The following is a 22,177-nucleotide window of genomic DNA, read 5'->3' as shown; positions in this document are numbered from 1 at the left end:
CTTGAAAACCCTGTCTACGGGCTCAGCATTGAAGATTCGCTTTTACTCCTAGGGCTGAACCTCACCATCTCCCACCAAATTACACCTGAGCCCACCATGCCCCATAAGACAAGCAGGGTCGCCTTTGCCGGGGTTTTGTCGTGCCGACGCGGCCTTTAGGTCATACAGCCTCCTACCAGCAGAGGGGGACAAGAAATTCAGCTTTTAAAAACAGTGGCCCAAGAGAACATTTTTGGTTGAGGGAGGTTTTATTTCAATTTGACTAAAGCAAACAAACACACAAATCTCCAGGGGAGCAAAGGAGAAAATGTGATCGCAAGAGGCTCGCAGCTGCAGTGCGGGGCGCTGGCCCTGTAACGTTCACCTCCGCATTTTGGAAGGTACCGCGCAGAGGGAAGAGAATTACAACATCTCCTTTCATTACAACTATAGCTCTGGACACTGCCGAAACTAGTTTTGCAATAATACTAGCTCCTTGCAACAAGAGTTATACATGCTATCAATTCCAGTTCTTTCCTACCTTTCAGGTTGGCATGATCATCCCTCTTAGCCTGGTGAAAAAAATCAGATGAAAAGATCTTCTTGATCTCTATCAACGCGGATAGCGTCTAAATTACTAAATGTTAGAGAAAAGGCTCAGGAGAATACTCCGTTGCCCCTGAGCCATCCAGTCATTGCAGGCAAATGGTTTTACGCACGTTTTCTTTCTGAGGGTGCATTAAATAAAAAAAGTCATCCAAGGCAAAAAATAAAAATAAATAAAAAATTAAATAAATTACGCCTGCTTGCAATTCACGTGTGTCTGCTTCACACAATGCAGTCATCCAAGTCTGAACAGTCCCAAAATGCAAAGTTATCCACGTCTTAGAGAACAAGGCATTTGATCCCGCCTAAGTTATGATCCCAATAGGAGTGGAGTGTTGAAGACGCACAAGCCATTTCCAAACTGAAATCAATTTTTACAGCTGCCAAGCGGAATGATTTGGAAACGTTCCAGGGCGAAAGGGGTGTGTAGCTGCATCCCGGCATCGCACAATATGAGAACGGGAGGTGGGTTTGGCAAAGGACCGGTTCCCGATTTAAAAACAACAACATCTCCCACTGCTCCTTCCCCCGTCCCTGGAATTCTCTGGCTCCCTCCTGCGCAGTGGGCGGGAACCTGGGTGTTCTTGACAAATCCTTCTCCCCTGTACCTATTTTCATTGGGTTTAGGCTCAAATTTACCTCTCCCTCCTCTTTCTTTCCCCAACAGGCCTGCAGCTGGCTAATTGTTCATTAGCAAGATTTCGGGGTATATCCAAAACTTTTGGGATGGTTTATGCAAATCCTGCACCTTCATTTTTTCCCTGGCTAAACCGGCAGTATTACCAACTGTACATTAAAAAAACCAAAACCAAAAACCCCAGAAAACCACACACATTGTGGGCGAGGCCACTCAATATCATGAGACTCCCTTAAAATAATGTAAATTTCAAATTAATAAAACAAGGGGAGGAGTTGCCTTCTCCTTTCCCAGTGCTCATATTTGCAGGCATTTTCTACAAATATGAGAAAAGTTTTCTTTAAAGAACCAAAAAAGGTTGGAATGATCACAGAATCGCCTCACGTAGATATTTGATGCTAAAACATTGCAAGTGAGAGACAGTGATTTAGTTAAAACCAGGACCAGAGCCTACTGTGGTTCCACAGGACCTTGGTTTTATGTGGATCAGCCGGGGAACGGGGAGCAAGAAGTCATTGAGAGCAACCCCAAGTTTCTTCCTGTTAAATATGATTTGGGGAAATAACACCATCAAAGGGAAAACGAACTTGTGAAACAGCGGGACCAAGTGATGCACTGCAAACACATCCTGCTCACTGCCAGGCAGGGAGAGGTGCGGAGCCCGGGCTGGCAGCTGCGAATCTGCAGGCACTTTCTTCCCCTTGGGCTGGAGGGGAGGCTCCGGGCAGGGCTGGGAGCAGCTCCTGGCTCCTCCCGAGGAGGTAACGGCAGATGGCGGCACCGGTACACAGAGCTACCTCGGGCTTCTGCGGGATAGGAAAGGAATCACACTTGCAAATCTCAAGTGGATGTTTTCACAGCCTTAAAATAGGGTCAGCTGCCCCTAAGCAATCACAGTGAAAAACACAGGAAGGGTGACTGGATGGAAAGAGAGTCCTTTCCTTAGTTGGCTAGCACCTCTGCTGGGCCTGGCCAAGGATGGATTGTTTCTTACCTATCTCTGGCCTAAAAACAAAAACAAAAAGCAAAACAAACTAAGAAACATATTGAGGGCGATGGAAAATGATCAAAGCTCTTCAGCTTGCTTGCGTAACCGATTTGTGGAAGGTGTTTCATAAACATTTCATAAGAAGGAGAATTATGAAGAAAACATCTCCCAACCTGCCTGCAATTACTGCACAAACTCTTCCTTACCAGTAGGAAGAAGGGGAGAAAAAAAAAAAAAGAGTACATCTGTTTTGTAACTGATCTGTGAACTTTTGGCAAACATTTGGCTCATGAAAAACATCCTGCAGACATATTGCAAAGCTGTGAAAAGCCAGCCTTACATGAGGAAGTTGGAAAGATTCACCTTAGCAGCTCTGAATTCACCGCGTGGAAGGCCATACCCTTCTGACAGACAGGCAGACTGACCGGCCCACCTTTGATTCAATGGACTGACGGTCAGACCCCGTTGGCTGGGCAGGACTCTGGCTGCAGCCCTCCTCGTATAAACCCAGTTTAATGTCGCTGCTCACTGGTAATCTGAATTGGTCTTCCTCCTCTATTAGGCATCAAAGCAGGCGGCCTGAATGCAGCCCCAAGCCACCTCCTTTTGACGAGCACTTCTGATGTAACGTAAGCACCGCTCCGTCACCCTCTTCGCAAAGGGGGCACCCACCAACTGGTTCAGCACCCAGACCCTGGGATGCTTTCCGCAAATGCAGATAAGAGATCCCCATCCCCTGCCAGAGCGAGCCCTTAGAGCCTTGTCAGCCTTCTCCAGTGCCACTTATTAGGCAGGAACTGCGGTCGTTATTGTAAGATAGAAGACAATCATATTTGTTGTGTAGTTACTATTTAGACAGCAACCTCTTTGAAACAGATATTTATCTGCCTTCGTATCTGGCTTATCTCATAGTCAGCAACTCAGAACTGTTGAAGAGTTTGACTTACTCACATCCCTCCCTCCCCCGTTGCAGAGCGGTAAGGCTGTGCCACTGGAGAGAAGAGAATCAGGTGCACACAGACTTAACGTGGGTCTGGACCAATTGCCCCTCACGGAAAACGAACAGCACGGTTGTTCCAGGGCTGAATCACTCCCAACACACTATTCAATACAACAGGGCTGTCTGAAGCTGCCCCAAAGTGATTTTCATGAAGTCAAGAGAGAAAATTTTATGACAGAAAGAGGTATCAAAACTGTATTCAAGGCTATTGCAGTTAACTGAGCCTTCCCACCTTCCAATGGCGTAAGTGTACTTCTCTGTGAATTACCTGCACACGTGGGCACCATAAAATAAAAAACACACTAATAATAAATTATAGCAATAATAATAATGGGCTTGCAATTACTATTTCCACATGTACTATCCTGCACGTACGGCAAGGCTTAACAGACACCCAGGAAGAGAGCAGAAAACCCTTATGTCAATGCAACAATATTCACCCTATAACATTTGATATCCTTTCACACCGAAGGGTGGGATTTTTCAGAAGCTGTCAGCATGACAAAAGAGGAGTTAATCCCACATGGAATGCCTAACAGACAATATCCTAAAACTCAGTAATGACAGAACACTGAAAAATTAAAATGTAATCCCTAACCTCAACACACCTGCATCACAGCTATACGAGGCCTCTGAGTTTATTAATTGAGGACTGATCTGATATGCTTTATCCCCTGAGCTTCGGCTCAGGATGTTAATAGTTGTGCCTTACTTGCAGTAAAAGGCAGGGTAGGAAATCAGAACTTTAAGAGAAACCGAGCTACGTGCTTCACAAAAGAAAACGAATAGAACCACACTCAGCTGTGCTTTCATGGGCTTTTCCCTAGCATTTTTGCTTTTAAACAGAGAACAGAAAAAAGAAAGAAGTCATCCCTCTGTGCTAAATGATAAATCTCAAAATGATCACGTGTAGCACAGCGGGCTTCTAAAGCAGGTGCTGGGCAAGGGAGTGGAGAGCTAAAGCCAGAGGTGGGAAGAGCACCTGCCCTGAATGTCCACACTCATATTGGCGCCTGCTCGGGTAAGCACATTCTGATGAAGGGCTGCTCTCCGCATTAGGGACTGCAGCCTCTGCGAGAGCCTCAGGAGCACAAAAGCTAGATTGTGCTTTCCTATGCAAAAACTGGCAAAAACATACTGAAAAGCAACAAATTACAGCGTCTTCCCTCTTACTGTTGGTACTCAGGCACGTGGCACCTTCTCTGCCAAGGTCTGCGGACATGCCAAATTGGAGGTATTTAAAAAAAAAGGGGAGAGGAAGATGCCGTTTTCTTGGTCAGAATGGTGAGAACCTCCAAACAAAGCATGGAAAACAATTTTACCACCATAAGGCTGTGATTTCTCTTACGTCTCCATTCCAGGACTCTGCCTGCCCATTCCTCCCTGGCCATCCTCAGCCCAGAGGTCCTGCCCTTCTGCCCCAGCTTTCCCATGCATTGCAGCACTGCTCCCTGCATCTCTCTCAATTTCACTTGCCCAACTTCCAAAGCTCTCCAGAGCTCCACCTCTGCCTACACCTTTGTGCTTATCTTCTCTGCTCCCACCCTGGGCTGCATCCCTGCCCCTTTCCTTATCAATCCGATTTCACACACACCGGGCTTCATGGCTTCTCCCATGCCCTCTTGCATGCTCGCACAGGTTCCCTGGAGCTTAATCATGTTCCTGTTGAAGTCAGCAGCAAAGTTGCCTTATTGGGCTTTTCTGGGGCCAGAACAAGACCCTTAATTGTTCTCCAAATTCCCTGCATGAAAAATTTCCATGGACCTCTCATTCAGGGGAGCAGACCGTGATTGTTCTGTATTCGCTGTGCCCTCTGGCTGTGAACCAGTCACAAACCATCTAAATAGCTGGCATTGCCTCCCTGCTGTACAGTACCGATGTCCCCGCATCAGTCATCCGCCAGGAGGGCAGAGCAGTGTCCATCTAGCGAGTCGTGGCGCTGGTACCCCTTTGGTAGCAAGGCACTTTCCACCACATCCCACATTTGAAAGGAATTAACTTGGAATCAGACGGCTCCCGTGACTGGGGCTGGCTCCATCCCAGCTCCGCAGGTGTCTCTGATTGGTTCACAGCACTTTTGGCACCAGTTGCCATGCCTCAGGGAGCTGGGACACAAGAAGAACAGCTAGAGGGATTGCATTAAATAGACACAAGTAATATAATTAAAAAAGAAAGGGAGAGTGAGAAAGATCAACTTTGCTGGAAAGTAACACATAGTTTTTCATTTTGGGCAGAGGGAAAGAAGTCTAGTGATTGAGGGGAAGAAGGAGCTCAAAGCCAGTTCTCCACTTCCAACTTGGTGGCTCTGGGCAATTTCTATGTGTCAGGGAAGCAGAGCAAGAGGGTTCCTTGCTAGCGTAAACCCAACATCTGACTCCTAAGGGGCTGAGCAGCCCCGGTTCAGCCCACTGTTTTCACATGGAGCACGAGCAGATCATCACCTCTGGGAACAGAGAAAGTGCACTCTGATGTCAGGCTTCCAAAATTAGAGGCCTTGCTTGAAACCCCATTGCCTTCACCTTTTTATGCTATGACTTGCCCTTCTGCAAAATGGGCGTAGGGCCCCACCCTTGCTGGGTGGTGCAGGCTTTTGATTGAATTCTTGGAGCTCACCAGATGAAAGGCCTTCAAGAATTCGGAGTCCTCTCCTTATTACCGATGAGCCATTCTCTAGTAGGCAGAAGAGTCATATCCATGCACAGTAGTTCATGCAACTCACCGCTTAAAAAGGTGCCGAGCAACCTAAATAGTGGTTTGACAGTGACAACCATGCCTTGAGCTTAGTTTCTATTGTGAAAATAATTGCTATGTCCCTTTAGTCAGGTCCATGAAACTAGGGCTTGTCCCCTGCAAGCCTAGAAAATATTCCCAAAGGATGATAGGAGCCCAGTTGTAACAGGGAATTTGCACGAAGAGAAGACCTATTTGTCTCTCCCTCATCTGCAAGACAGCTTTGCAACAGCTGTACAAGATATATTGCCAGTGGACCAAGGCAACAAGTGAAGGAAATATCTTATAAATATAGGTTGCTCTTTAGAAGCCTGGAGAAGGAAAGCAGGAATTTGTGAATGGACTGCAGCTGGATCTTAAGGAACAGATACAATCCAGCCAGCTCTGAAGTGATGTTGAGTTGTTGTCAACTGTTATTGGCTAACATAAAATTAATTCAGTGGCTTCAGACCACCTCTTGAGAAAAAAATTTAAAAAGGCCAATTCCTTCCTCCTACTTCCATCCTCCTTTCCCTCATAAGCTTCCCCAGAGACTCACTGACCTGTTTTGGAGTTCATTCCCAGCAATCTCATCTGAGCACCTCTGCAAGGCGCCAGAACAAAACTAGCTTGAAGAAGGGGTTCCTTTACATATCTGTCCTAAGCAAAACAGTGCCATATATAGAAAGAGAGGACTTTCCCTCGAGCCAGGGCTTTCTCTGATGCTTTCCCAAAGGGCTGCATTTCAATGAAGAACCAGCACACATACAAATTTATGCAATCAGTCTGTCCCTAGGACAGAGCGAGGAAACTTCAAAAGGGAAAGGCCAAGGTAGTGTTCAGCTTAGATCCAGTGTCAGTCAAGGCAGATACGGACAGCCGGGCTGATTTCCAGTTAGTGAAAGCTCAAGAGATGAAAAGCAGATGCAAGACTTAGGCAGATACCCTGGGGCAATGCAGAGAAGAAGAGAGAGTGAAATCTGAATTGATCCCCAGAGGGGAGAAGGAAGCAGGATGTGAACCTCCCCTTGAGAGGAGGGCAAAACAGGACTGGGATGGAAATCTGGAGGGCAGACTGAAACCTGAACTACCCACAGGGAAAAGCCAAGCAGGAACAGAAATGACATATAGGGAACACATGAGATTAGGGGGAGGTGGGAACACAAAGTGGAATGAAAAACTATGAGAGAGATCCCTGCGGGGAGGGAAGCCCTGATTGAGCAAAATTAAATCTGCAGAGAGTTTTGCATCCCAGATATTAATAACAAACTACCTAGCAAGTTGGGCCCTTCTTTCCACCTTCAAAAGGATGGAGGGGAGGAAGAACTTGTCTGTGGTTGAGCACAAGACTATGAATCAGAGAATCAGAGTCCATATCCCAGCTCCGCCAGGGAGCAGGTCCCTGGATTACAATACGCCTCAATGTCCACAGGCAACTGTCCTATAAAACATCCACTGATTTCGACTGCAATCACGATGCTCAGCATCTTTGGGAAAAGCCAGGTAGTCAGTCTGTGTCTGCCTCATCCGTAAAACACCTCCCTACCTTCCGGAGGCACCGGGATGCTAAATTCATTAACAAAGTACCTTCAGACGTGTGGGCGGAAAGTACCAAACAAGGTCAGAGTGTTATTAAGGGCACTGAAAAAGAGCCACCAGGGATTTTAGATCTCAGATGTAGTTTACCCACTTTAATTTCTCATTTCACACATCCACGGGACATCAGCTGTGAAGAGCTGAGACAACTCACTCTATTACCTCAAAACAACTGTTGAAAACCCCACATAAACCTCAAAAATTAAAGTTCACTTGGACAATGACTCTGTCAGATATGAACAGGGCAGGGAGATCTAACATAAGGAGGTCCTGAGGGAGGGGAACCCCTTTGGCACCTCTTGCAGAGAGCAGGGCAGTAACTCACAGGATCCTTCACTTGGTTTTGGAAGGGAGGAATTTTTCAATGGACCCAGTCCCTCACTGCTCTTTTGTGATATACTAGCAGACACACTCAACTGGCCAAAAAAAGTCTACTCAGGTCCTACTGACTAGGAACCTTAAGCAGCTCAGATTATTTAATGCTGACTGACCACTGGGAGAGGTGGATTTTGGAACACGTCCCTTATAGTCACGTGCAACAGTCAAAATGGCAATGTGTACAACCCAATGTGCAAATGTAAGTGTTGAGCTAATGTGCATATGAAATACAAGGCCACTTCAATTGCCGCTTATTTCCTTATTTTGTTCTGGATGCTTCCCTTTGTATTATGAAGATCCCTCCTGACCCAGCAATACACTCCAAGCTACCTCTTTTTCCCAAGATCCTATTTCTAGGAAGCCTGTTGGAAATAAGTATATATCCTTATTACAGCCCCTGATTGGTGTAAACCAAAGAAAATAAAGTAATTGGAGTAAAGAACCAACAGGAAAATTCAAGCTGTGCTGAGCCCTGGGCTGATCAAGCACACTAGTGTCTGCTTGTCTGTCTTAAATATTGTAAAGTCTCACCGCAGGATCACCTTTACATTGATACAAATATCAAACCTGTCATTACCATTAAACAAATGACAGCCTGTCTGAAAGGGTTAGCCTTTTGCTGGAATGAAACTACATGACATATTTGGATACAGAGCACATGCAGATCCTGCTAAGCCTTCCCTGCACTGCTAACACCTTCAGCTTTATTTTAAGAGAGCCATATTCTCTCCTAGAACTGGAGTGCAGCTGAGGGCTTGAGAGCATGAAGGGGCTTGGAAAGGACCTCTCATTCCCTCCTCTGGAAGGAGAGGAGATCTGAGCCTTCATTCCTCCCTGGGACTCAGAGGCTGCATTGCTGCAAGGACCAACAGATGACATGATCCTACACATCACTTTCCTGGAGATGGAGAAGAAATCAGTGATTCAGCATCTGCGTATTATCCTCCTCCAGTTGTGGATCAATGCACAGCACTATGTGCTGGGCTACAACACTCACACAAGCCCTGCCATCTCCCAGAACCATCAGCCCTAGCTCCATGTGTGTATTCCAGAGGCAATATTATCTCAGGGATTAACTCCAGACAAAGGGTGAATTACCTGGCTCTCCAGAACAGCTCTCTTCAGACCCATCTACAAAAATAAACAGTGCAATATTTCCTTAAAGGCTGAACACTGCGTATACCAAGGGGGAAGTAAACCAGACGAGACCTGATAAGGCCGCAGCAGCATCTCCTGGTGAGGATCACCATGTTACAGTGAGAAAAAGTTCCCATTTCAACACTTTCAGTCCGATCTTTTCCTGGTGCTACACCATGCCCTTTCATGGCAAGACTCTGAAGTCATGTTTGCCAAGTTACTCGGTTCTGTCCCTGACATGCTCTGGACATGATCCCAAACCATCAAGAAGCAGATGTCCCTATGCAGGTTGCCAGCACTGAAGGTGAAAGTTTATTACTGTCTCTTTGCATTTCCCTTGATATAAACAGGAAACAACCAGCATTAGACTCACTAAATAAAAAGCCAAACCAGATAGGCAAGGCAGAAGATGCTTCTTTTTCCATACACACCCTTTTCCCTCTCATTCACATACAAATTACTGTTGCATCCAGGTGGGAGGAGAGTTTGAAGAGGGGAGGGGGGAAGAAATGTTTGCCAAATAGGTTGAGGGATCAGAAGGCAGCTTTCTCATAAAGCGCAGGGCTGACCCACAAACTGCGAGAAAACCTCAAACTCCACAAGAGTTTCCCTCCTCCCCATTTTCAAGGTGAGAGCAGCCACAGCAGGGAATTGGTAGGCAAGTAAGGGGTCTAACCAGGTCACTCCACCCTTCTCTTCCCGCCTGGAGCATAACATGGGAGGGAAACAGACCTGAAATGTAGGCCATCTACAAAGACTGGGGGAGAGGCTTAAATAATATGAGATTTATGATCTTCAAAGTGATTAGCGCCCAGCACTCCAAATAAAGTCAAAGAGAGCTCAGCAGCTCTTGCATTCAGTTTGGAGTTGGGTTTCAAACCATGCTTCTCTGGCTTCAGTTTGAAAACTTGAATTGCAAGGTAACAAAAAAAATAAGCCACCCAAAACCAACCTCAAACCCCAAACCAAAATTAAAAAACCCACCAACCTCCACCCCTAATGAAAGAGCTCAGCACCTGATTTTACATGAAAACACTTTGATATTTCCATATCTCCCTTCTTCCTTTTTCTCATCATTTGAAATCTATTTGCTGAATTGAAGATGAATTCACCAGTAGCTGAGGTCAACCCGAAACGTGAGCGTGCATTTGGGCTCATGTTCATTTAAAATAATAACAACAATAATGGCTCACATCTACACATGGCCTTGAGAGGGCCAAGAGAGGGAGACAAAGAGCCATTTGCACACGCCTATGTCCACTCGCACGGACTGTTACAACCCCATCCCTCACATCACTGCAAATCCCTTTCTGTGGACACTACCTATGTTCTGTGGAATCGACCAGATTAAAAAAAAAAAAGTAAAATAAGCATGTTGACAGGCTTTTGCTTTTTAAACACTGATAACTCCCCAGTCTGGTTTGCTACTCAGTTACACAGATGTGCTGGCACAAATGAAAGGGAATTTGCGGTACTCCTTTGGTAGAAGGAGAAAAGCAAAAGTGGGAAGTGAATGCTACAAAAGACTGACATAAAGCCACAATCTCTTTTTGGGAGGAGGACGTTTCTATCAACCAGACTCTGGCCCAAATCCTACTGACCGCAAGGCTGTCTGCCCCCACAGCTTTACCAGCATCCGCACATTCAGTGGCGTGCAGAGGACTAAGACCTTAAAGATAATGGGTCAAATCATCAGTGGGTGTAAATGTGCTTCACCACAGTCAATAAGGTTTCCTTGATTAACCTCAGCACAGCTTCCAGTTCTAACATCTTTGCGGTGTTGCCATAGGAAAAGTTTGCAACACGTAACAATCTTGTACTTTCATAGCTTATTTCTATCTTGAGGGAATTTTCTTTTATCACTAGTTATAAGCAGATTGGATTCTTCTCTTGGCGTGTAGAAAGCCTGTGCTTTGGGCTCTGCAATCCACAGAGCTGGAGACACAAGACTTTTTGTTTTCAGCTGGGTATTCCAAAAACCTGGAAGATGGCTGAGCATGTTAAGACACCTTTGATAGGAAGTTACGACCCACCCGAAACCAGAGCAGCCAAACCAAACAAACAAACAGCAGCTTGCTGACATCTGTCAGACAAGAGCCACCAAAGCCAGCTTGAAGGACAGAAAAGTCAGGGCGAGAAGCTTCAGCTGCCCATCTGCTGCTAGCAGGAAGCCTTTGCAAAGGATCGCAACCCTTGAACTCGGGGAATGCACGGTTGGAAGCAGGTAGGTTCCTGTACTGTTAAGAGTGCCAACATCTGCTTCAAGTGCTAGTGACTGCCCGTGGAGTTACAGCCCCTTTTGCTTTCCTCGCTCCAGCTCCCCAGCCAGCCCCTGCAGCAGACCAGGGGTTAACTCTCTAGACCTCCTCCTCTTCTCTACAAGGTCTGAGTCCAGCCCCACTGATGGCCACAGGAGCCCTTAGCTCTGGACTCAGAGAACATTTTCTCTGTGCCTCCACAGATTCAAGATCTATATGCTCCAGAGGGCTGCCACCTTCCTGCACTTGCAACTCTGATGTGAGATTTGGGGATTTCTTAGAGTCACATAAGAAAATCTCCAGGCACTCAGCGAGACAGGCGTTGCTTTTAGCTGTGTCAAGCAGGAGGATAACAGCAAACACAACAATGACAACGGTCCCCCTCACATGTTCATTTTGCTTGCCCTGCAAGAAGCACTTGCTTTTATCTGCTGTCCCTTTCCATACTGTCTTGTAAGAGGAATCTGCCGTTGTAGGCAGGCCTGGTCTTGACCTACGCACTCCAAGACCTCAAACCACCTCATCTTCAGTCCTTGCTGATACGCCTGTGAGTCAGCCCCCTGCTCTTAGCCTTGCATACCACAGTGCTTCCAGCTCCAGTGTCACAAGCAGTAAAAATGCATGGGGCTTTGAGGCAGGTTTTGCACATTTGCCAGTGTAACTGAGGTTCCTTTTGTTTCTAAATGACAATGGAAAAAAATTAAAAAGCCAGAAAAAGCCTCAAGCAAATGGTGATTTAAAGAAACTCTATAATTAACTGAACTTCTATGAAATAGGAAGGCCTGCAAACCAGAAGTTTAATCTGTCATTCTATCCCACAAGGGGAATTGGGAAGAACTTATGTGGTCTGTTTAATGGTAGCTTCTGACCTAACAGTTTTTATCTCTTAGTAGTAGCTGCCTGGAACTCAGCAAGATGAGCAATGAAAAAACAGTAATTAAAGAAAGCAGGAGAATACCTGGTAACCCAGGGAGCATCTTACCTGCCTGTTAAAGTCCAGCCCATTCTGTTCATTTCCTACAATGAAACAAATGGAAAAATATCTCAGTATTAATGACAGTCAGCATTGATGTAAACTTTCCAGAACTTGGAACGCACATAACTGAAGACATGCTGCTAGCCCAGCTCAGTTTACTGTAAGAGCAAGGAGAGGAGGAGGAAGGTGGAGTCAATGTGAATGCAGAAATGGAAGTATGAAGGCAGCTTTTGCAATATTTGGTGGTATTGGCTTTTGCTGGAGTATAACAGAAGTGCTTCTGCCTGGGAGATCCCTGGCCAAGCAGCAAGGGTGGGGGAAAGCTCACTGACTGCAAGGGAGATTCCAGCAGAGGTGAGCAGGAGGACGTTACAAATCTCCAGGGAAATCCAGGACCAAGGCGTTGTACATAAAGCAAGAACTAACTGTGGGAGAGGCTAGCAAACAGGTGGCCGAGGCTGTTAACCAGGGATCTTCAGGAACCCGTGTGGCACTGAGTAATTACGGGATATCTAAAGGAACAGAGGGTGCCGTGGGGTTGTGCTCAAGAGGCGTCTCCTTGATTCCAAAAGAGATTGGCAGGCACAGGGGGAAAATCAGACAGGTTTCAGCCTGAAGGTACCGCACAGGCCCTCACTCATTCCCCTTTGATGATAAACATTCCCCCCCCCCCCCATCACACCTGCCAAATTCATCAAGAACATCACAGAGGAAAAGTTGTACGCTCCACAGATATGAATGCTTTAAGGGATTCCACGAAGCTTCTTTAGTTGCAAAGGCAACCCCAAGAAACCTCTTCCCTTCCCTTTACAATCCATTCCCTAAGTCATTCTCTTCCAGTCCAACCCAGTTTGTGATAAACAGTCTTAAATTGTTCACATCCCACCGGCACAAGCCCCCAGGGCCGCCGCCTCCTTTTTTTTTTCCAGTATAACGTTCCCCATAAAGCATAGCCCGTGCCCTGTGATCTGATCAAGCTTCAACACATCGTGTTTTTCAGTAGTTCATGTCTCTCCTGCAAAAAGTTGGAAAGTGGTTAAGAGAGGCTGTGCAGGCAGGAGTGCAACTCCAAGTCTCCCATTGACCTGCTTTCTTCAACCGAACGAGCCTCTACCCTGACCTAGCATGCAGTTTTTCAGCTTGCACCATTCACATTATATTCCCAGGTGAATCAGCATGGTTCTTTGAGATCCTCAGTGGGAGTGTGCTTGGTACAATTATTCATAGATGGCAAAATATTTTAGAGTCGACGATAAGAATTTCATGGCACCCTGTTCTCTGCTATCTAGAAACAGCTCTGGAGATTTAATCTGCAACAGGTTAGGAGTATTGACTGTGGAAACTGACCTGCTTTTGTTAGACTGAGCTGTAGGTCTTCAATGTCAAACAGTACCAGAACACTATTTCACAGCACAACAAGCTGTTGCCCCCACGCCCCCACCCCCGTTCTGAAATCTCCTTTATCTTCTCATTGTCTGCAACTCAACCCAGATCCAGCTCTGCGCCTTCTCCCCCAGCCTGTCTGCTTTTATTCTGTGCTAGAGCCTTCTGCCCGACCTGCTCGCCAAAGCTTTTTCTCTTCCCAGTTTAAGGTCTTTATCTTCTTCCATGTAATTCCCTACTCTGCTACAACCTCCAACGTACCACGCGCTCCCGTGCCTCTCGCTGTAACCATCTGCTCCCTGACCACCTCTCTCCAGCTGCTCCCGCCCGAGGAATTTGTTCATTCATTGCGTTCCAGCTCTACGCCCCAAGAGCCAACAACTGCACATATAACGATGGGAATGCTGATAGTGTTAATAGATGATCGCAATCAGTATCCACACACCTGAACAGGACTGTGTGAGGATCTTCAAGGCCTGCAGTTTCTACGTTTGAAACCCACGGGGGGTTGATGCAATCTAAAGGCAGTAGCTAAAGGGAAGAAAGGCAAGGAGGAGAGATGGAGGAAATAAAGTTCCCAGTTGCTAAAATAGAACAGGAAGGAAAAGGTAATCTTCTGGTTTCTTGGATACAAGAGTTTCGCTCACGTTCAAATGCAGCATGTTGATGAAGCAAGATTCAAAGACCTTGAGGGAAATCCCTAGGTCCCAGTGACGATGGCTCTGAATCACTATCATACACCCCAAAACTTGGAACTTGAGATGCACAGCCGGAACGGAGTTTCACTCCACATCGCTACCACCAGCCCCAAGCTCTCCAGCATATTCTTTCCTCCACTTCCTCTTACTTTTTCCTCCCTGCACAAGCACATGCAGCTGACAGCCTTCTACCTTTCTTTTTCCCTTCCTCTCCTACAAGGCCAGACACAGCTTCTTCCAACTCCTACCCTCAGTTCTCTTGCACATCCTACCATAAATCAACAGGGGTGTTCAGGAGCACCACAGCCAGGTATTTTGTGACAGCGGAGCATGCTGCAAACCTGCGTGGAGATTGACTTTAACTCAGTTGTAGCTTGGGCGTCTAAGTCTGAGATAACTGCCCCAGGCTGTCTTCGTAGACAGCAAGGAGAAATAGGCACCTCCAGAGGCCATTCATCTGACCTATCTTAGACGCCTATCTGAAGTTGAGATGAATGGCCCTCTGGAGATGACTATTTCTCTTTATTGACTACAAAGGGACCCGGGGCAACTAGTTCAGACTTAAATGTCCAACAGTGAGATATTTAAAACAGGGTGAGGCGATTTCTACTCCCAGTGGTTATGTAAATAGGAGCTGGAAACACAAATCTCTCCAACTTTTCAGCAGGACCAGTGAGTGTGTGTGCACAGATCTATTTGCAAACAAATCTCATCTTTTTCTATTTCAGTAAAAACTTGTGCTCGAGTAAAATTAAAATAACTCCAGCAGCAAGCCAAGGTTTGGGTATGATAGGGATAACATCTCTCCTCTTTCAGTTAAATCAGTAACTTTCCTACAAATATTTTTACAATAGACACAGTTTCCTCCCAGTTCCTATCAACATCAGGACTCACACTGAACTAGTCATTTCTCTCCTTAAAGGAGCGGGCTGTTCAAACAACAAGGATCTGCACTTAAGATATAATCTTTTCTAGCTCCAGGAAATAAAAAGAAAGAAAAGTGTAGCAGATTCTCTGCTGCTGTAAACTGCCAGAACTCCACTAATTTTAATGGAGCTTCACACCAGCCGACAACCTCCCTTCTTGCTACATCAGCCAGAGACAATGGGATCCAAAGTCTCCAGCATCTGCTAGACACAGTCCTCCCCTCCTTAAATTGCATCAAACTGGGGAAGCCCTGGGATTTAACTGGAGAAAGATTGCTTTGAGCCCCTCTTGCACTATAGTTCCCCATCAAGTCAGCCTTCGTTCCCCTCTTTATGGGTGCTCTGGACGGGGGGAAAGGCAGCGATAAGCTCGGCTGGCTCCCTGCAGCACGGCGGACCAGGACTGTGCTGCTCTCCTTGGTTCACCTGGCAGCTGTTTTGCATAGCACTGGCATCAGATCTGGTGCGAGTTTGCCTGGGGAGGTTTCTCTGGGGATGGGAGCAGCAGAACAGTTCCGGACGGCTTCCCCCCACCCGCTGCTGTTCCCCCCACCCGGAACGCACCGTTTGCTCAGAAAACCAAAGACAAGCGCTCTATCAGAACTGACACGATTCCCACTGGAAGCTGCTGAGCCAGTCCGGCACTTGAGGATAAAAGTGCCGTAATGGGAGAAAAGTAAAATCAAAATTGCAGTGCACCTTCATCTTCGCAAGGCAAACACATGCAGCAACACGCAGATGTCACCTGTGGGGAGTGACAGCCGCCTGTGGCTTTTCACCCAACGACAAATACAGGGCTGCAACCAGAGGGCTAACCTTAGCCCCCTTCCCACCCAACTACACACTTAATTCACCTCGCAGTTTGATCTCAGCTGCACAGGAGGGACAGGGAATTAGAAGGTGATTTCAATCTTTAACAGGTGTTGGGGAATTCCCACAGGGAATCGGTTTTCTGCCGCGTGCATTTGGGAGGGAAATTCAGAACAGCTGAATGGCGAGGGAGGAACAGTGCCAGGCAGACACCAGGCAGGGGATTCGGCTGCCTGGGCTTAGATGTCTACCTTTTAGGTGTCTAATTCTGAGCCAATTGCTCTAGGCTCCCTTTACAGCCAGGGAGAGGAAGCAGGCACTTCCAGAGGGCAATTCATCTCACCCCAAGATAGACGGCAGGGAGATGAGTCACCCTCTGGAGATACCTCTTTTCATCATTGACTGTACAAGGAGCCTGGGGTGAGTAGGTCAGACTTCAGCCTCAAAGTACTGAATATCTAAAATTAAGATTAATCTCACCTATCCTCAAAATTTTAGCACTCCAGTTGATAAAGCACATCACCATTAGAGATTGACAAAGCAGGCCAGAGCACCTTTCCATGTACGTTTTCTAGAAGCTGAGAAATTTACTTGTTCACGTTAGCTGATACAACAATCAAATCTCACACCTCAAACAACACGTCAAGTTAAAAGATTACCCAAGAGCAGGTAAGGAAAAGAGTGGCAACAATTACTATAACTATAAACAATGCTTGACCCACATACTATGAACGAAGCAAAACGCTCACCTGCACTGAGAAGGATGTGGTTCTATTAAGCAAAAAAGATATTCATCATCAAACACACTCCTCGGGACTTCAATTCACTTCAGAGACTCAAGCAAGTACTAAGTCATAGACCCCACGCTCCCATTCCCAGCAGTCAGATCAGCGACTTCTCCAGAACTGGCAGGAAAAGCCCTGAGTGCTAGGAGCTTGTTTAAATCACCTTCTCTCCATTTTAGTGGCCATCCCTGATTCCCTCCAGCTGCGTCCACTGGCCCTGGGGAGCAGAAACTGAAGCTGAGCAGACACCAGTCAGTTCCCTGGATCCTTACGTGCCCTGCTGCAACACTCACTGTTCCCAAGACTTACCTTAAGAAGTGCTTTTTAAAGGGAGCAGGGGAAAGCGTGAACAGGATCGGGAATTTTTGAGGCAGCCAGGTAGGGCTGCAGTTTTCACGTTAACCGTTTGCTCTAAAGACACAAACAGACCAAACCGGGGCATTGGAGCATCTCCCTGGGAAAATTAAGGCGGGTTAACAAGAAAAGTGAATCTGTGCTGACTCAGCCAGATGGTTACAGACTCCAGGGGAAGCTTTCACTGAAGTCTCAAGTGTTTCATTTGGGTGGAAACCCCTGGGTCATAAAAACACCTTTCCCTTGTCAGCAATGCCTCAAAGAAAACCCATCTTCTAGTCCCACTCCAACTCTGAGCGCAATATACCCTTCGTGTAGGGCAGGGAGCAGGGGGAGAAAGCAGGACGACGAGTGTGGGAGACTCGGGCATTTTCCAGAAGGAAACCCGAGGGCAGCAGTTGTTCCCACGGAAAACATTTCACCTGCAGGTGCTGGGAGAGGGCAAGTCTCTTCTCTTAGACCAGAGGCAAGAGGCAGATCAGACCAGCTCTTCCTTTGCCCCTCTAATTCAAGTCAAACCAGCCTTTTGTTCCCCTTTCCCCTCCCCATCCTTTTTTATCCTCTTCCATAATGGGATGTTTAAGAAAAAAAAATAAAATAACCCAACCTCAAACCCTAATCACCTTCATTTGAATTTCAAATATCCCCCTCCTGGCCTCCCCCACGCCCCAACTGACTCGGAGCTGGGAATATGGAAATTTCTCCTGCTTGCCTTAAATGTGGCTGTGCTATGAAAATCATCAGCCTTATGCAAATCCTGAGCAGGCCCAATTGCCATAGCAACCAGCTGTTTCCAGCCCGGCTGCTGCTGCTGCTGTTATTTATTCGGGACTTGTCCTGGGGCTGTGCATGGCTGTGGGGGGAAGAGACAAGAGAAATCCTGGAGGCTTTGAGGAAAGTTTCACGAGGGAGAGCTAGCCTTGGAGAGCAAAGGCGTAGCCGAGGACTAGGCTTAGTGTGGGGCCAGGGAAGGCCAAGTTTCCTCAAAAGACTCTGGTCTGGCAATCTGTTTCCAGCCTCATATGGAGAGCTAACAACAAAAGGCACAAGAAACAAGGAGTGCACCAAGCAGCACAGCCTGAGCACCCACCAACTCATCTCACACAAGCCGTTGCACTGCTCAGTCCAACATGCCTTGCTTGCGCACGCTTCCTTTTGCCTGAGCTAGGAGCTGACACGGAGGTCAGAGCCTCCATACCCTACTCCAGCACGAGCCATCAAGTTTAAAAGAGACCCTACCCGGGCACCTATGATTAGAATACAACAAACAACAGCCTTCCCAGAGCCCAGCAGGGATCAGGGCGCCATTCTGCCAAGAGCTGTACCCATCTCTGGGGAGAGCAGCACCAGCATCAAAGAGCTTACACCCTGGCGAAAAGGTGGCAGAAGAGATTGGGCCCCTCACCTTGGAGCTGAGGAACACAGAGAGACTTAATTAAGCTTGTGCAGGGAGTGTGTGTCAGAGGCAGACAAGGGCTCTGTTTTTCCGTCTGCCCTGATGTGGATTTAATGCAAAACCCACTGATATACAAGCCGGGGTACTGGGAGGAGTTTCTGCTTGGGTGGGAAATTCAGGTGTCCAGTTTCAGAGCTGCCCTTGCTTTCTTGCCTCCACTGCCAAGGGACCTTAGGTGTCTTGCGGCAGCAGCAGAGGAAGGCGTCTCATGCTGACATCCTGCTGCGGGCACAAGCTGGCTGAAGCTGAGGATGCAGGGGGAGCAGAACGACATTCAAAGCAGCGTCCCCTCAAAAGGGACACTCTGCAAGACCATAGGAGCAAATTCATCGTAGCTTTTTACGATTTTAATTTTCCTAGAGTTTAAAGGAAAGGATCTTTCTTACCCTCAGAGAGAAAATAGCTGGTTTATTGCTTCCTAACCCACACAGATGTGTTACCCAAGCTGTGAGGGTTAGCTAACCCTGCTGCCATTGCCACCCGAGTCAGAAGCAGACCAAGAGCCCACCTTGCTGGCTCCGTGTGCCCTCCCCATGAAACCGCACTCCTCTGCCTGGCTGCTGCTCTTCCAGATCCCGGACCCGACAGAGCCGGGCAAAGCTGCCGGGTCAGGCAACCACCGCTGTCCCAGGGAGTGATACCAGCTGCTCCCGAGGCAGCGATAACGCCGCAGGGCTGTCCTATATTGCACCCACACGTACACACCCCAGCTCCTCTCCCCGGGTGCTGGGGTGCCCATCGCGCACCCCGCCCTGGGCTCCTGGCAGGCCGGCCAGTTCCCCGTGTTACAGGGTGGGGAGGGAAGATGTTCGGAGTGCCTGCAGCTATTCAGTTACCGATGGTTGTGTTTGAAGAGCTTCCCTATCGCCCTTTTGTTAAAGCTTTGGCTTCCCCCCCATAGCCTCAACAGATGAAATCAAAGGGAAGTAGCTTTGCTTGGTGTAACCTGTTTTGATCAAGCAGATAAACAGGGAACAAGTGTCTGACACAAACAAACAGACAGACAGAGGCAAGTCCCACCTCAGCATTTTGTTGCATCAGATAGAGAGGGCTTAGATAAACCACAAGAAGGGGGAGATCTCTGCCTCTCGGCTTGAAGACCAGGGGCGACACTCAGCAGTGCCAAGCCCCCACAGTTCCCATAAAAAAAATCAACCCAGAACTTGCTGGCATGGCTTTCATCAGTTTAAAAAGATGAAAAGAGCTTACAGCCAAGCATAAAACTCACGCTTGTCATTACCCCCCATGGAGTCAGCGGGACTGCCTGTGAACCCAGCCGCAGCTGCCGCACACCCAGCGGCGAACCACGCTGGCATCACGCAGGAAAGGGCAAAGAGGACCCTCAGACCAGAGAGATGAGCCGGGGCTGGGGCTGGGGCTGACCTACACGTCTCCTGGGCGATGGGGGAAGGCGGGCCAACCCATGGCCCTCACGGGAGAAACTCGTGCCTCTTCCCCCTCGCACACGTAGCGTGATAAAAAAAGGCAGAGTTAAAGTAAAGGAGGGCTTAACATTCACAGGACTGGGTAGGTGATATTCCTTAGATTTTTATTTTAAATCATGGCTTGTTGTAAAATAGCAAAATTTCGCTACAACCAGTAGTCGTGGAAAGGAGTGGAATCAAACAAACATAGGGTTTTGGAGAACATCTTACTAAAAGCTTTGAAGTGTTTTCTACGAAATTGGCATGGATGAAAAAGAAAAAAAAAACAGCTTTCCTAACCTCCTATGAAAGATGAATAATTTTGACAATTTTCTCAAAAAAGAAAAAGCCCCACGATTATTTTAAACACTTTCAAAGCAAAACAATGCCCCAAATTACCCTTTTTCCCCCTCTAAGCCTAGAACTGGCTGAGATATGAAAGGATGAGATTATGCTTCTACTACCGACACTTCCCATCAGATCTTTAGGCATCAGTTTTAGATCAAGGGCTTGGTTTACAAAAGCATTTTGGCACCCAACTCCCTCCAGTATTTTTTTGGTTTTTGTTTTTTTTTTTGTTTTTTTTTTTTTTTTTTTAATTCTTCTTGGAGCCAGTCTGCATCTTTTGGTGATGAAAGGCCTTTGTAAATCTGCACCTAGAAGGATTTCCATTCTTTATAAGCTATGATATTGTTAGTTTGGTAACTGCCCTCTTCTTTGGAAGTATGAAGATTCCCGGGGAGCTGGGTGGATTAGTCCAATTCATTAGGAAACGGGTCTTCAATTAATGAGTCATTGGAAAACAGATTTTCCCACATGAAGCTAGTAAACAAAACACTAAACTATTTGGTGTTGCAGTAAATATTCCTCTAACAAAGTGTATAAGGGAAAATAAAAACTTCCAGGGCAGTTCAGTACAAAGAGCTCTGTTGTTTGTAAACAGAATGGTTGGAAAGGGGGAAAAAAACTCAACCCAAAATGACAAAGATGTGTAGAGCTTTTAGGTAAAGCGTGGAGGCAGACCCTCTGTGGACTTGGCTGGTCGTGACTGCCAGCGGCGCTGACGTGCCTGGTTACACACCTGGAATATAATATATACAGCTGAGCAACAGTGTGCGATCCTGCCCTGGCCACCCTCTTCTCTGGGAGTCCTGCAAGGGACCCATCACCCTGCAGGAGGGGTCCTGGCTGTTTGCTGGAGTCCGGCAAGAAGCTCCTGACTCACGGCAGTGTCTCTCATCACAGCTGGGTCTGATGTGATCTCTGAACATCCTGAACAGATCAACCAGTCACGGGGACTGCATCAGAAAAAAAGAATAATTTAAACAGGTTCCTTGTATCAGTCCGCAGGGAAGTGTCACTCTCTTGCAAATGAAGGAGATTTACTTGTTCTGATTTCCCTGCTTGATTTGAAGGCTCCTAGAGCAGAGCTAATGCTGCTGAAAACATTTTTGTTATTTTAAAACAAATTTACTTCACTTCTCTGCTTTCTTTTCTCAATTACCACTAGAAAGAGGCGCTACAGCTAACACTAATGGCCGTCTGGGAAGCTTAAGCTGAAAAACATATTTTACCCAATCAATCAGCTGTGGTGCCAGTTTCTCGCCTTTTTAACAATTTTGACTACAATAGCAGCAGCCAGAGTCTCCCACTACATTTAGTAACAGCGAATGCCAAAAGCAAATACCAACTCTGGTAATAACACAGCTTTCCCTAATCTTGATTCAGCTATGCTATCCATCAGCTCTGTGTGCCAAGATGCACAAAACATTTCAGGAGACTCTCGTTCCCAATTTAAGGCCCTGTATCAGCTACCAGGGTTTTTCGAAAGAGCTTGGGAAGTTGGGGACATGTTTGTTGCTAGGCAGCTTGGAAACATTTATCTCAAAAACCGGCTTGGGGTCATCTGAAAGCCCTGAGCAGAAGCTGACCTGACCAAAGTCAATCAGAGTTCACGGACATGAATAGAACCAGATTTTATCTCTACATTAGATTATGTCAAATAACCCAGTTTAATAGCTAAGAGCACAGAGGATTTCTAGTCTTCAGTGTATGGTGTAAATAAAGGGGTAGTTTT

The 22,177-nt window shown here is 46.9% G+C and overlaps 1 protein-coding gene across 1 annotated transcript in view; it reads right to left on the bottom strand.

Moving 5' to 3' along the window:
* POU2F3 (POU class 2 homeobox 3) overlaps positions 1–22,177 on the bottom strand; it is a 41,922-nt gene that overhangs the window by 13,125 nt on the left and 6,620 nt on the right. Inside the window, exon 4 of the mRNA XM_063355309.1 lies at positions 12,271–12,305. Within this exon, the coding sequence (XP_063211379.1) occupies positions 12,271–12,305 (35 nt within the window). The remainder of the gene's footprint in view (positions 1–12,270; positions 12,306–22,177) is intronic.

This window comes from Chroicocephalus ridibundus, chromosome 18 (genome assembly GCF_963924245.1).
Source record: "Chroicocephalus ridibundus chromosome 18, bChrRid1.1, whole genome shotgun sequence".
Lineage (NCBI taxonomy): Eukaryota > Metazoa > Chordata > Aves > Charadriiformes > Laridae > Chroicocephalus > Chroicocephalus ridibundus.
This window is presented reverse-complemented; position numbering and strand designations above follow the sequence as displayed.